Genomic DNA, 14,590 nt, shown 5'->3' on the forward strand with positions numbered 1-14,590 from the left:
GCTTTGAGATGCCTGGATAGCAAAACTCTGCTTGAAAATCTGCCTTGGACCTATGTTCTCTGAACATGTCACTAATTGATCTTTGATCTATATCACAGTATCAGTGGTCATCGTGCTTCACTTTCGCAGTCATATGCAATTTGAAAGAATAACCGCACGAAATGCACAGGTTGCATCAACCAATTTCCGATGAAGAATCACCTCACTGTAAGATCCACCCGATGTACGGATAATATACATTGAAATGTATCCTAAAGTTTGTGCGGCATGTTCCTTTTGCTCAAATGCCTTGTATGTGCAGGTTCTTGTGGCCTGCAACATCTTGAATGCAGCTGACATAGGACATTTCAGTTCATTTTTCCTTAAACATCAATTGCATTATTAGATTACGCAATAATAATGAAACATTTTGCAGAAAAAATGGTGTGAAAAACTGTCACGTACGATACAGGTTGGAAGGCAGGTTCTAAACTAAGTGCCTGGAAACAACAAATCTTCTCTAGAGTTTACAGATTGCTCTAAGCCGAGACGACGCCTGAAGCTAGCTAGGTGGCTCGACCGTGGAACGACAAATGGGACAATCCTTGTGCGAATAAAGCCACAAATCAATACAGGTTGCATGAAAAGAATGCTTGCAGTTAGGCAGCTGCCTTATTTCTTCACCTTCTTCAAACACACACAAACAAACTGCACAGCTGATATCATCACCAATTTCATCCTTTTTGTAAATAAAGGCGGTCACAAAGTTTACATGCAAGTTGTGAAAGCCCCCGTTAGACGTGGGTCCTGGGTCGTTTATCGAGTCCAAGCGGGATCCGTGAACGTCAAAATCAACACACCATCGACCGACAATAATCTTATACAGTGCAAGAATGATTGTCACTGTTCCGACCACAATTAGGCCATAGTAGAACAATGGAAAATTTGATTTTTGTGCGGAAGATGATGGGGATATTAGCTGAGGGCTTGGAGGGTCTCCCATGGCGGATTCTTTGGAGAAAATAGAAGAAGTTTGATTTCAAGTTTGAGGTTTTTATGTGATGACAGCCGACAGAGAAATGCCTTACATCAACTTTAATAGAATATTGAAATCTATGCAATTGAGACAAAATTATTTAAGACAAAATGGAAATTATTTTATCAGATTGAATTTTATAGCCCTTTCAAAGCTCTCTTATTATTATTCTTCATATAAGATATAGAATAAGCCAATAGATTGCTTTGTTATGATGCAGTTATGGCAAATTTATTGAGTTCTACAAGTAAAAGATTTTATATAAAACTTCTGGCAAGTACTTACACATTCGGCAAAGCATTATATAAGGAGAAACGGATTAGTATTGTATAAATATGCCCTTAATTTTAATGGACATTTATGAATTATGCAATGGACGATTATTCATATTGGATTTGAATTAAATCTATTTTTTTATGACGATAAAACTCGACTTCATTATCTTTCTATGCACAGGGTAGACTCTCGGACTAATATAGTAACCTGCAAATCACGTCAACCGAAAAAACCATATTGTATATATGTTTTGCGATAGACTTATTCGAGAAGATGTTAATATAGTTCTAAGAAGTGTAATATCTTAACGAGGCATATACTTTCCCGATGTGATGGCTATATCTTCTCTGCAATAAATCCCATGTAGCCAAATGATTTTGGATCATTAGATCAGCACACATGATGGTAAGAATTAAGCCGCTACTCGATTAGATTCCGACAACTTTTGTGTCCTTACCCATATGACACGTTTACAAAGTTGACATGAGTATCCACGCTTTATACTGAGAAGTGTGATATACATACGTGTGCATTCCATATTGTTTTTATTCAATTTTTTTAATAATTATTAAATTACAATTAATAAAAAATTATTTTTCATGGTTTGTAACATCATTTTACAAAATTTGAACGTTTTCAAATTTACAACAGTTAAAAGAGTCTGGAAATTTTAAATATATATGCATCCGAGTTTGACATGTAAAATGAAAAAAATAAATTTGTTATTCTTTAAGCAATTCAGTTCCAAAATTTTATAATTTAAATGTATTATTTTATTTTCTGTAAGATTTGTAGCCTATATGTTTAAGAAAATAATTTTTGGCAAACTGCAGCTGGTATCCAGAGTAATTAATTTAAAAAGTGATCCGCTTAATATTTTAAGATTTAAAATTTGTGAAAGCATGCGGTCAAATTCATTTAAAATATTAGTAATTTTTTGTTACACAAATTTCAAATTCGCAAATGATTTTCCACCTGTTAGAATTTAGGAAACTTTATTCTAATTTAAGTGGGACGAAATCACCAGTCATATTTTTGTTCGATGTTAAACACAACAAAGTCGTAACATACCCAACAGAGACCACATGTTCAGAGAAAAATGTCGAATTAACTTGAAATTTCAACATTTTCATATGAGATCTCAGAAGACATAATGTAAAAGGCCAAATCAGTACTATTGAGTCCTTCAAATTTCGATTATTCATCTCAAATTGGTCAAGTTTTATAACGAGAATATTATCTAAAAATATAGAACATCTCAAGCCATTGCCTTTGAGGACATCAAAGGCAGTTAAATGTCGAAGCAGGCAGGAAAGTTCGAAGTCAAGGCTTCATTGAAGGAGAAGGCGGTTACCGGATTAACAGCCGCTGCATTGACCGCTTCCATGATTGTTCCAGATGTGGCTGAGGCAGCGGTTTCCCCGTCTCTTAAGAACTTCTTGCTCAGCATTGTGGCTGGTGGTGTTGTGCTCTTCGCCCTAGTTGGTGCAGTGGTCGGTGTTTCCAACTTTGATCCTGTCAAGAGAAGCTGAGAAGCAAACTGATAGTCTGATACTATATATGATATTATACGTTTTCATGTGTTCACATCTGTGTATGAGTCATGTATCAATCAAAATGTATTCACGTATTGCTGCTGCATGCTGAAGAGATCATTTATTGGATTCTGTTTGCTATAACTTTTCCGGAAACAATCCGTGGCGTAGATCCATAATACAACTTTGCCATGCAAATAACCAGAAAATAAAGTAAAACTGGTCAAGAAGCTGACTGAATCAGGAAACTTTCTATATATGAACAAATATAAAAATTGTGTCTAATATCTCCGACCACTTATTATCTTTCGGTGCGATGAAATTTTGAAATCACGTCGAACAAGAATCTACTATCTTCTAAATAGTTCACCTTATCTGCCTTGACAAGTGTGATCTTCACCTTCTGTTCATCATCATAAATCTCCTCTTTAATCTTTAGCTTAGAAGAAACTCTGTAAACAGGCAGTTTCGAATAATTTCAAGAAATATCATTTCATCTTCGGTTTCATATTTCACCATGTACAACTCCTTCGCGGAGCAACCCAAAATCTCTTCACCAGCATCTTGAAAAGCCGTCACCCATGTCAGGCCAGTATGATCCTGAACTTGAACTTGAAGAAGGTATCTATAACCGCACTCTTCAAATTCTTGGTTACACATATCACATATATAGCCACAGTTAATTCCCCGATTTTGTCACTTTCTTGTTACACTGTCTATCTCCAATCATTAATGGGCAGGCCGCATAACAGAAAGTATCAGTTTTGATGAAAGATATGGTTGCCTTAACATTAACAGTGATCCAGTCAGGCTTGTCTGACTTTCCGAGCCCTTCCTCTTTCATCTGTGTAATGATCTCGCGTATCTAATCAAGTGCTTCAAAATCAAGTTTGATTATATTGGTCATTGCAACCGTTATATAAAAAAACAAATAAAAAATTAGAATAATCATATTTAGATAATACAATTGTATTATTATCGTAAAAGAAATAAATAGATAATATGCAAGGGCAACCAAGGTCTAGTCACGATTTTACTGTGCAAATTTTTTTTTTAAAAAAAAATTTCATAAATCTATGTAATGAATTAATTTATCTTAAGTATAGATCTATGAACGATTTGTTCAAAGGAAATATAAATAATCGTGTAAATAAATTAAAAAGAAACATGATATGTTGCCATATTTATTTACCAATCAAATATTAGTATGTTGACACAAAAATTAGAAGAGTGTAAATACTAAACAATCATAATTCATATATAAGAGGGTATAATAAGAAAATAATATATTTTTAATCCGTATTGAATCAATATTCTTCACAAATCTTGAATTTTGGATCAATATTTTTCAGAAATATTGATATATATCAATATTATTCATTAATGTTTAGGTCTTATATCAATATTCTACATGAATATTGATAAAATCTTCTATTTTTAAATTCTTTTGAAGTATTTTGATAAAATTCGTCATGTATAAAGAATATTGATAAATTTTAGATTTTTTTATCAATATTCTTTCGAAGAATATTGATAAATCTCTGATTTTTATATTTTATTCATAGATCTGTCAAGATAATCAACAAAAAATCGTGTTGTGCTATTTCAGGAGCAATAACATAAAAGTAAAATATGTGATTCTTCATAAATATCAATATAAACATAGAATTTGTTTTACTTCAAGAGCATCAATATTACTTCAAGAGCATTAACATAAAACTAAAAGCATTAACATCAAATTAAAATTTGTGATTCTTAGAGATCATTCTATCTAAATATCGTGCTTCTTCCAGAACAACCATACAATGACCAAGAATAAAATTATTTATGAATTTATAATTTGAAGAACATTCGTCTTGATAACGTGTTACAAATTTAATAGTAGAAGAAGAGAGAATTAAGTTATATCTTATTTCAATTAAACACCTCTATTTACACACACAAAAAAAAAAAAAAAAATTTACAATCAAATCAATTATCTAAATATCATCTATATATAACAAGCGAAGCATTTTCATCTGTTTGCAAATCATTGCTGAGCATTTTATCTCATACAATAACAAAGTATTATGACATCCTTCTCTGCTAAAACAAATGTCTGATGGAAAACAACTAAATTCATCCTTTGAAATAAGGCAGTCTCCTCCTGTCGCTCGTCCACTGAATCCAAATCATGATGTAGTCATTCATGTTTCTGAAAATTATAGTAAACAAAAAAGTAAAAGGTTAAGTCTTTTTAAGTGCTCAATGACGGTAATATCTGTCATACGTTGCCGCGGCTCCACTTCATCCAATCACTCCTCCGAAACAAACCTCAGGGAAAACAATATTTCAAGCAAATTTTAAAGCATAATTAATGTACTATATATGAAAACAAAAGAAACTGGCTCGACTTTATGTTTTATGTTAATTATGATGGATTCAAGTTGATCATACGAATTAATTTAATCAATTCTTTCGTTATTAACGATAAAAAAATAATTGAAATCATGAATCATATCCCCCCAAAACCTTGAGTTACTATGATCTAATGAAAGTTTCAATCACCAAAGTCATCAACTTTTCTCACTTATACATTTATATCTTCAAATCTTTCACCACAAACACCATTACAAATCCATTCAACCGAAAGATAAGCCAAAGAAACCGAATGGACGAGAATTAAACAATCATTATATAAAATAGCAAACACGGTAAGGTGATTAAGTTTAACCAAAGCAAGTGATTAAGTTTAACCAAAGCAAGGAAAATGTATAATTCCTAAAGGTTGGCTGGTTGACGGCAGCGGGGTCGGTGTCGGGCTTGACCTTGAAAAGAACTATGTGCTCGATGATTTGGGCGGAATCGGATGTGGATGAAGACGTTCTGACGGAGACTAGTGAGTGAGAACTGAATGGTGCGGCGGAGAAGCTGGGCGGCGTGCGGGCGGTTACAGCTGTTCTTACACGATACATAGGAGGGCTTCAGCTCACTATTACTTTTATTCCTAATACGAAAATAATAAAATAAAATTTCTCATCCATAATAACACGTGACTATTTAAATTTAAAAATAAATCAATGGGTTCTTTTGATCATTTAATCATTATTTAAAAATATAGTAATTATGATATATACAAATAATTATAATAATATGAAATCAACATACATCGAATTAAAACACATGTTGTCTAATCATATTTTAAAACATAAATTGTCCAATAGACAATAGATTCATAAAAAAAAATCGAAATTATAGATTTTTGTTTTGGAGATGCTACTAAGTTTTATTATTGATATTTCAAAAAAAAAAAAAGTTTTATTATTGAAATCAGTACTCAAGTGTCACCGTCTTCGAAAGAACAAATATCGTTCATGCTACCTTCAAGGAACTACCAATTTAAGGCAAAACAGAGATCATTCGTTTGCCTATGGCGGAACATCCAAATCGACAGTGTCTCCATGTGTGTCGTCGAGGTGCCGAGCCCGTAATCTTGGCAGAATTGGTTCCACATTTTGCTTTTCAGGACGTAGAATTTTTTTTCGTTCCAAGAAACAAAGATCATGGCGTATTCCCTTCCGTCCGGACCATAGATAGTCGCTGGTATCCCTAATTTCTCGATTCCCTTGCACTCATTTGGATTCAACATGTCTTTAAGAAGTTTCATAACCCAGAGCCTTGGTAACATTAGCCTGCACAGCGCATGATTGACATCACTTTCGGTGATTTGTTTTTGAGTAGGCAAACTGCACAGCCCTATAAACTCTTGAATCCCTGCAGGCAACGACATAACAAGAGATGATGGACGGGGCATGGGTCTTGAACTCGTGGATGCTTCATGTTGATGTGATTTCTTGATGTTGATCTTGCCGCCTTTACGTTTAAATTGACTCCGGTTAACAGTGACCTTGGTTCGTGACTCCCGCACGTTCCGGGATTCGTCTTTCAATTTCTGAGCGACGATTCTCTTGAGTAGTTGTGATTTTCTTATTGTTTCTTCATCCAAGGTGTTGTTTCCGGATGCAAATGCCATCAGATTCAGAGCCCCGTCGATCAAGGCATAATCTAATTCAATATCTTCACCCGCAACACCACCGTAAGTTACGTAACCCCCCGCCATTGATCGCTCGCTAGTAAACTTACGGAAACAAAAAGAAAATCTTTATTCAAAGATCGATATTAATTACTTTTTAAAAAAAAATTAATCAGAGCGGGGCCTTTACGGCGAGTGTTGTTCAAGAAGATTTTAAGAGCAGAATTAAGATCTTAACCCCTACTATCGAATATTTTAATAGTAGGGCAGTTTTTAATTTTCAAATACATTATTGTATCAAAAAGTAGTGTGAAAAAACACACAAAACCCTAAAACCGATACCGAAAAAAAAATTTTACGTACCTTTGATTATTCTTCAATAAAGGGGAAGTTGTTGTTTTCTGCGGGATATATATTTAGCAGCGAAAGAAAGAAGAAAATGACGAATAGAGAAATTGTGATGTGAAATACATATATAAGTTTAGCGTAAAAATTATAATTTTGTCTGCATATATGCGAAGACTATATATGGAAGGGTTTTTGTTAACTATAGTCCAAGATGGAAACATGGTGGTTATATATACAGCTGGATGGCATAAAATTGTAGAAACAAAAATATTCTTTATTATTAGAATTTATATATATTTCAATATGGAAGATTTTCAGTTCGAATCCAAATAGGAAACATGTAGTTCTGTTCAAAATATAATAAAAAATAATAGATTATCCTAGAAAATTACATTTAGATACGGGTTTTTTTTTGGCATCAAAGCCCTTAAAATATAAAAAAAAAAAAATTACACATTTCTTCCCAGTAAAAATTAAACAGACATTCTAGAACTCGACATTTTATAAAAGTTGTACGAACACCCTTGTATCACCTAGAATCTGGCGAGTTGAAATATTTTGATGATATTTCATATAACATCGATCAAATGACCAACGAAAAAAATAATTAGAAAGAAAATTCAATTTGCTATAAGTCACATTGCAGGTCGGACAGATTAATTCGAATGTTATCTATCCTCACCGGACGTTGTAAGATCGAGCTTGATGACACGAATACAACAACCGGAAGACGGAAGTGTCCAGTTAGCACATATAACATTCGAATCATTTTCGTCGGCCTATATGATTTATAGCAAATTGAATGTATTTCTAATTGTTTTTTCCGCTGGTCATTTTGATCATTAGTTTATGAGATATTATCAAAATATTTTAGTTCACCGAATTTTCAGGTGGTGCATGATGCCTGTTTAATTTTCACATGGAAAAAGTGTTCATGTTTGATATTTCACGGAAGTTTGACGCAAATAACTTCTTTAAAGACTATAACTCCAAGCTATATATTTTTTAAGAAACAAAGCTTTGAAAGAGATTTTCGAATGAGAAACTGCTCACCTTTCCAAAAATTTTTTTATAACCGAACTGAATCAGTCTGTCTTAAAATAGTGATTTTAAATAGTCGGATATAAACAATGTTATATTATATAAAATAATATTATAATATAATAAATAATATTTTTAAAATTTTAAAAACATATACAAATAATAAAAATATACATATTCACCAAATTTTAAAATATAAACATACATATAATAAAAAATACCAAATGTAACTATCTATATTTTTAAAACAAAAAATAAATCAAATAATATTTAAAATTATTCAGATAATATTTTTAACAAAGTAAAAATTTCAAATAATTGTATATGTACAACTAAAAATAAAATTTAAAATTATAAATATAAGAAATAATTAAATTCAATTTTCTTTTAAAATGGTGAACCTGTCATACCAATTTTAACGGATTCAAACAAGTTCAAAAATGGTCTGACAAGTTCTTGATCAGTAAAACAGTTTTTGGTTTGGTTTGTACCGGACCTGTGATCGGTTCTCGATCGAACTGACTCGTCGAGTACGGTTTCAAAACAATGGTTTCCAATTCAAAATCTAAACTAAAACAAGTTTAATTTGAATCAAATTTTCAAAATGAATCTGTACATATTCCAAATTCTAGTACAGAAACACAAACGGCTTATTTTTTTAATTTTAATGCGGCAATAATAATACCATGAACCGCTACTTTTCATATGATTATTATTACGTTTAAAAAATCTAACAAAAAAAAAACCCCGAATTTGGCCAAAAACCTTCTGGATTAACTGTTCTAAAATATAATTAAAGTTGAATTAGGGAGACGACCACAGTCCAAGGAATCACGTACCTTCTTCAGGAGAACTTGTTTTCCGCGGGATGGATGAGGTAATTGGGGCTTCTATATATATGACTATATGAGTGTTATTAATGCACATGGAAAGTTTTTTTTATTAATTAGAATCCTACTTGAGATATGATGTATTCTGTAAGACAGTCTCATATTCTCATATATTAACTTGATCCATATTTAAAGTCAAAAATAATACTGCTAACATAGAAAATAATATTTTTTATAGGTCAAGTCGAATAAGAGATTCGTCTTATAAAATTTATGATCTTATAAGAATTTTTTTGTGTAATATATAATATAATTGAAAGGAAAAATCATATTTATTTTTTAAAAAAAAAATAACTTTAACAAAGATTCTTCAAATCACAAGCTACTTATGATTAGCTGGGTCAAAATACTGTTCCAAGATTTGAATTCTTTTCGATAATAATATATAATAGTGATTATACCACTACTATTATAGTTAGTAAATAATATTTTTATTTAGATATAATAAATTTTTTAGTAAATTAATTATATTTTTATGTAAAACTTATTATGTTGATTGATATATTTGATTTGTTGGTAGACTTTGTAAATACTTGCTTTAAATTAATTTTAAATGATAGAATAAGAAATTATACATATTTTATGTTGGTTTACGTGGTAATTTCTTTCTATACATCCCAAAATTTTTTAAACTATATACACGAATGAAATTCGAATTTCAATAAAATGAAACCACGTGATTCTCTTTATCGAGTTCACTCTAATTTCGATGTTATTGCAAGACAAAGTCCCTTCGTTCGGTTGTTCCGAAACATCCAAACCGTCGACCGATTAAAGATTTCAGCTCGCAATCCCGGCAAAAATTGTTCCACGGTGCGCCATTGAGTAACTTAAATTTAAATTTAAACTTAAACTAAATCAAATTATATTTTTATGAATGTAATTTATTATCTATATTAATACACTTCTTTATTTGTCAGTAGACTTTATAAACACTTGATTTGACCTAATTTTATATGGCAGATTGAGTAATTAAAAATATTTCTATATATGCATGCGTGCCCAATCCTTTGACATTGAATAATAACACACAAAATTAATATTTTATTCAAATTATAATAAGTCGACAGTTTCACGGAGTTATATTTACGAGATGAGTTGACCCGATTCATATCATGCCGAGAAAAAATTAAATATAGGGAAAACTTTCCATAAACACTGACAGTTGCATTAGATTCGGAATATTTGGAATTTTAAAATTACTGTATATATATTGTCGTGAGTTAAAACACACTTTTTTTAAAAAAAGGTTAAAACTAATTTTCTTTAATTTTGTTAATTTAATTTGAAACAAAAAACCCTACTCCAGCCCAAATGGATATGACCCAAGCCTAAATTCGAACCTTTGACATTAATCAAAATGGGCTATTATAGTTTCCATTTTATTTATCATCCAATTAAAAAATTGATTGCGTTATTTGAAATTACTTATAATATATTATTGCTGAGACTTTAGTTTCAAAAAACAACAAAAATAGTCACAATTCATAGATTATTAAAATTACTACAATATATATGCACAACCAGTAGAAAAATTATTTTTAGAATCCAAAGCGTATTTTTTACTATGATTTAATGTCTACTTATAATTTTCCTTACATTCACCCGTGCTAGCTTTACCCCATGACTTGTCGTCAAGCTGATGTTATTCGATCATGTGGATTCTTTTAGTTTACGTTTGGTTGGACAGATTTAAAATCCATAAATTTCAATTATAATTTTATTATCAGCAATGAATAATATATGAAATTATATATCTTATTTATTTACAAAATTAGTTACACAAAATATAATAGATATCAAATGTCTCTCGATTATTGAGTGAACTTAAATTTCATCTTAATTAACATGAAACAATATACAAATATGCAAAATGATGAATTTTAAGTTTACGATTTTGCTTATCTAAAACTGCAAAAATACATGATTTGAAAATCATCAATCAAAATTCAATTTTATAGTAACGAAACCCATCATACAAGTCACGGAATTCAAAAGTGTGGATTTCTGTTTTTGGAATAGCATGGACAAACCCGTTTCCCCCTAGATTGTGTTATAGAAATGAAGTTCTAATTTTTTATTTTTATTTTTTTAGATCTAAATTACCAATTGGATATATATTTAAACCAATGGTATTCAACATTTTTTACTAATATTTTTGCATACGAGTTTGTCACATAATATTGTCAAATATGATTTATTTGATTAATATAATTTATATATTATTACATTAATACAGAAGTTAGTCTAATATGTGCACTAAAATGTATTATATTATTTTGCGAGTTCATATGATATTAAAAAATTTTATATATTATATTATATATTATACTTCTTTTAGGAATATATACTTTTAACATTAATAACTACCATATGATATCTCTCAGAAAATGTAATGATTGAAAAAGAATCATTGGTTACAATTTAATATTGGTGATTGTCAAATCTACGTATTCTCTCTCCCCCTGTCACTCTCTCTTTTTCTTCTCCTCTTCATGCGAGATTCGATTCAGTCGAGCATCATTCCGTTTCCGCCTCTGTCAATCTGTCTTCTTTTCATCTCCGCCATTATAATGCTCCCACTTCTACAAGGTACGCCGACCAAGCAATGATGGAGTCTGTATATACACTAAAATACACATTTAGTCTCTTTGAGGTTAGTTTTGAGGAGTTTTTTTGTTAATGTTTTCCTGGGTTTTTTTGGGCGAGCAAATTCTGCTGTTTTTTTTCCTGAAAAAATCGGTGTTTTCAGCTTCCATGGTTTTTGGGTTTCTTGAATCTTCATCAGTTCCATCCATGAATCCTTTGAACTTCAGTTTGTGGTTGTGCGGGTCTGTGAAAAAAGAGCTACAGGATTTTACATGACCGGGTGTTGATTAAAAATTTCTCTTTATTAATTGTTCGTAATTTGAGATTTTTTATGGGTTCCTGGTTTCGATTCATAATGGGTCACGAGCACTTCTGTTCTTTTTTGTTTCTTGTTTAGGAATTCCAATATATTCCACTCTGCACCTGCAATCTTTGAGGTGTACGATTCCAGCATTTGAATAATCGTTTCCACCCCTTTTTTTGGCCTTTTCAGAATTTTAATTTAAATCCCATTTATTTTATTAACGAAATCCCATTTATTTCTACACCTCTAGAATCTTCTTCTTTTTCAGAAACCACTGCATCGAGTGTTTCAAGAATTGCTGTTCTAAATATATTTGGTAGTTAATGTTCTTGAATGATGTTTTATTTTTCAATGAATGAGATGAGATTAATGTTGATTAGTGGTTAAGAAGCTTTTAATTTCCTGAAATGATACCCTTTTGAGAGCTGTCATGATTTATGCACTTCATCAATGACTGGTTTCTTTTGGGTATGCAGATTCTTGTTTTGAAATTCTGAGCTGAAACTTAGGTGGGATTTTATGAGTACAGTTTAAAAAGTTTGCCTTTTATGGAAATGGGGATCTGCTTTTCACATCTCATCATGCCTCATATTATTATATGATAATAATTATTGAGCCCATGAATAACAGTGACAATAATTTCTATGGTAGTAACATTAATAATACTCTCTTTTTTAATTATTAGTATATATCGTGTTGAAATTTGAATTTGTACAATGATAGAAAGCATGTTGTTGTTTTGTTTAAAGAAGTCCATGAAAATTGCGTCTTTCCGGAGATTTTTTATGTCGAATTAGTCCAGTTATTTCGCTGATCTTTTTTTTTTGGTTTCGTGTTGCTATTTTGTGTAAGTTAGGTATAAACCAAAGGACGGTTAGAGACTGGAGTTTCTGTATATAGATGATTGGCATTTTTGAAAATCGAAATACATAATGGAAATGTCAAATTGGCTCATTTCTTGTTATGTTCCTTAGCCTGATTCATTTCATCTCTTGTTTGTTCAAGGTTGAATCTTGACAAGAATGGAGGGAGATACATTTCCGCATCTTGTAAATGGCACTCAATTTGATGGTAAAATCTCGCAAACTTTTCAGAAGAGTTTTGTTCAAGTTCAGAATATATTGGATCAGAACAGGCTACTGATCAATGAGATTAATCAGAATCACGAGTCCAAGATTCCGGACAACTTAAGCAGAAATGCAGGTTTGATTCGAGAGCTCAACAATAATATCCGAAGGGTTGTTGATCTATATGCTGATCTTTCAAGTTCTATTACCAAATCCTTGGATAATTCATCTGAAGGAGAATCAAGTGGTGGCGGCGGCTTGAAGTCAGATGGGAAAACTGGTCATAAAAGGCATATGCCCAGTTAGTATATTGCAACAAGAACAATAAGGAATGAGCAGAAAAAGGTGGTCTCCTGATTCTTCGTCATGCTAGAGACAATATAATGCAATGATAAATGTCTCAGAGATGTTATCAAAAATCTTCAGTTTGTGTAATTTGCAGCGCAAAATATGATTTTTGCTAATTCAACGGAGTGTTTTTGTTGGCCTGCTTTTACTTTTTATTTTATTTAAAAATAAAAACAAAAACAATTTTCGACATTTAATTTATCCACACGTTAAAATTGCTTCTTCTTCTTTCTTTTTTTTTTTTTTTTAATTAGTAAAAGCACTTTTAAAAGCTATAATTTAATTCAAGATATTCATAAAATTATTCAATAAATCTTTCATGTTTTTATTTTAAATTCAAATAATCATATAAATATCTAATCCGATGATGATAGACCAAGCCCCCATTGGTACAAACTATTTGGAAATATGCTCTAAGAGAAAAGGGTGAAAGGCGCTTTTAGTTCCCACTCACAAAGCACCACAAGAACAGAATCTGAGATAAGAAGATAATGATGGTCTTTTGACTATTTTATCTTTATTGTTCCTATCCAATGACCATCCACTCATACAGGAAAAAATATATATTTTAATTACAAAATCAAGAAAACAAGCATAGGAATCAGTCCTAAATGACAAATATTTCTTTGCAATAATGGGCCTCAGTAATACTATGTCTTCAATCAAATTTATATGATAATTTTTATGTCGCATCCGACATATTTATTTGTCTAATATTTGCAATAAATGATGTATTTTTTTTAAAAAAAAAAAAAGAAAACGAGACCAGTGTATGTTACATTTACATCAATGTTGTAATTTAAATAAAAGAATATTTTAGAAAATAACCAAATGTTATTTTTGAACTTGTTTCGTTATATATGGTTTTAACATTCGTTAGATGCTTCTTTCTTTACTTTTCTCATTTTCAATATCAGAGGTCTTTTTTTTATTTGTTTGTGGTTTTTATCTCCGGCATCGAACTTTATCTCCGGCGTCGAACTGCGCCAGAGTAGATATGGCCTCAGCCTCGTTGGATTATGATGCAAGGGTAATTCACCCAATTTTCCATTGTATTTTTAGTTCCCCGTTGTTGATCGAAAACATCCATATTCTTGGTAATATATGTAATCAAATAGTTTCATGTAACGTAATATATACCATTGGTGCTCACCCTAGTTCTGTT

The 14,590-nt window shown here is 31.2% G+C and overlaps 1 protein-coding gene across 1 annotated transcript; it reads left to right on the forward strand.

The window, feature by feature from the left end:
• The first annotated feature begins 13,032 nt into the window (after positions 1-13,032).
• LOC140958295 (protein ELF4-LIKE 3-like) lies at positions 13,033-13,383 on the forward strand. The gene has a single exon (XM_073415691.1). The coding sequence runs from the start codon at positions 13,033-13,035 to the stop codon at positions 13,381-13,383; it is 351 nt and encodes a 116-aa protein (XP_073271792.1).
• The last annotated feature ends 1,207 nt before the right edge of the window (positions 13,384-14,590 follow it).

This window comes from Primulina huaijiensis, chromosome 2, assembly GCF_012295235.1.
Source record: "Primulina huaijiensis isolate GDHJ02 chromosome 2, ASM1229523v2, whole genome shotgun sequence".
NCBI lineage: Eukaryota > Viridiplantae > Streptophyta > Magnoliopsida > Lamiales > Gesneriaceae > Primulina > Primulina huaijiensis.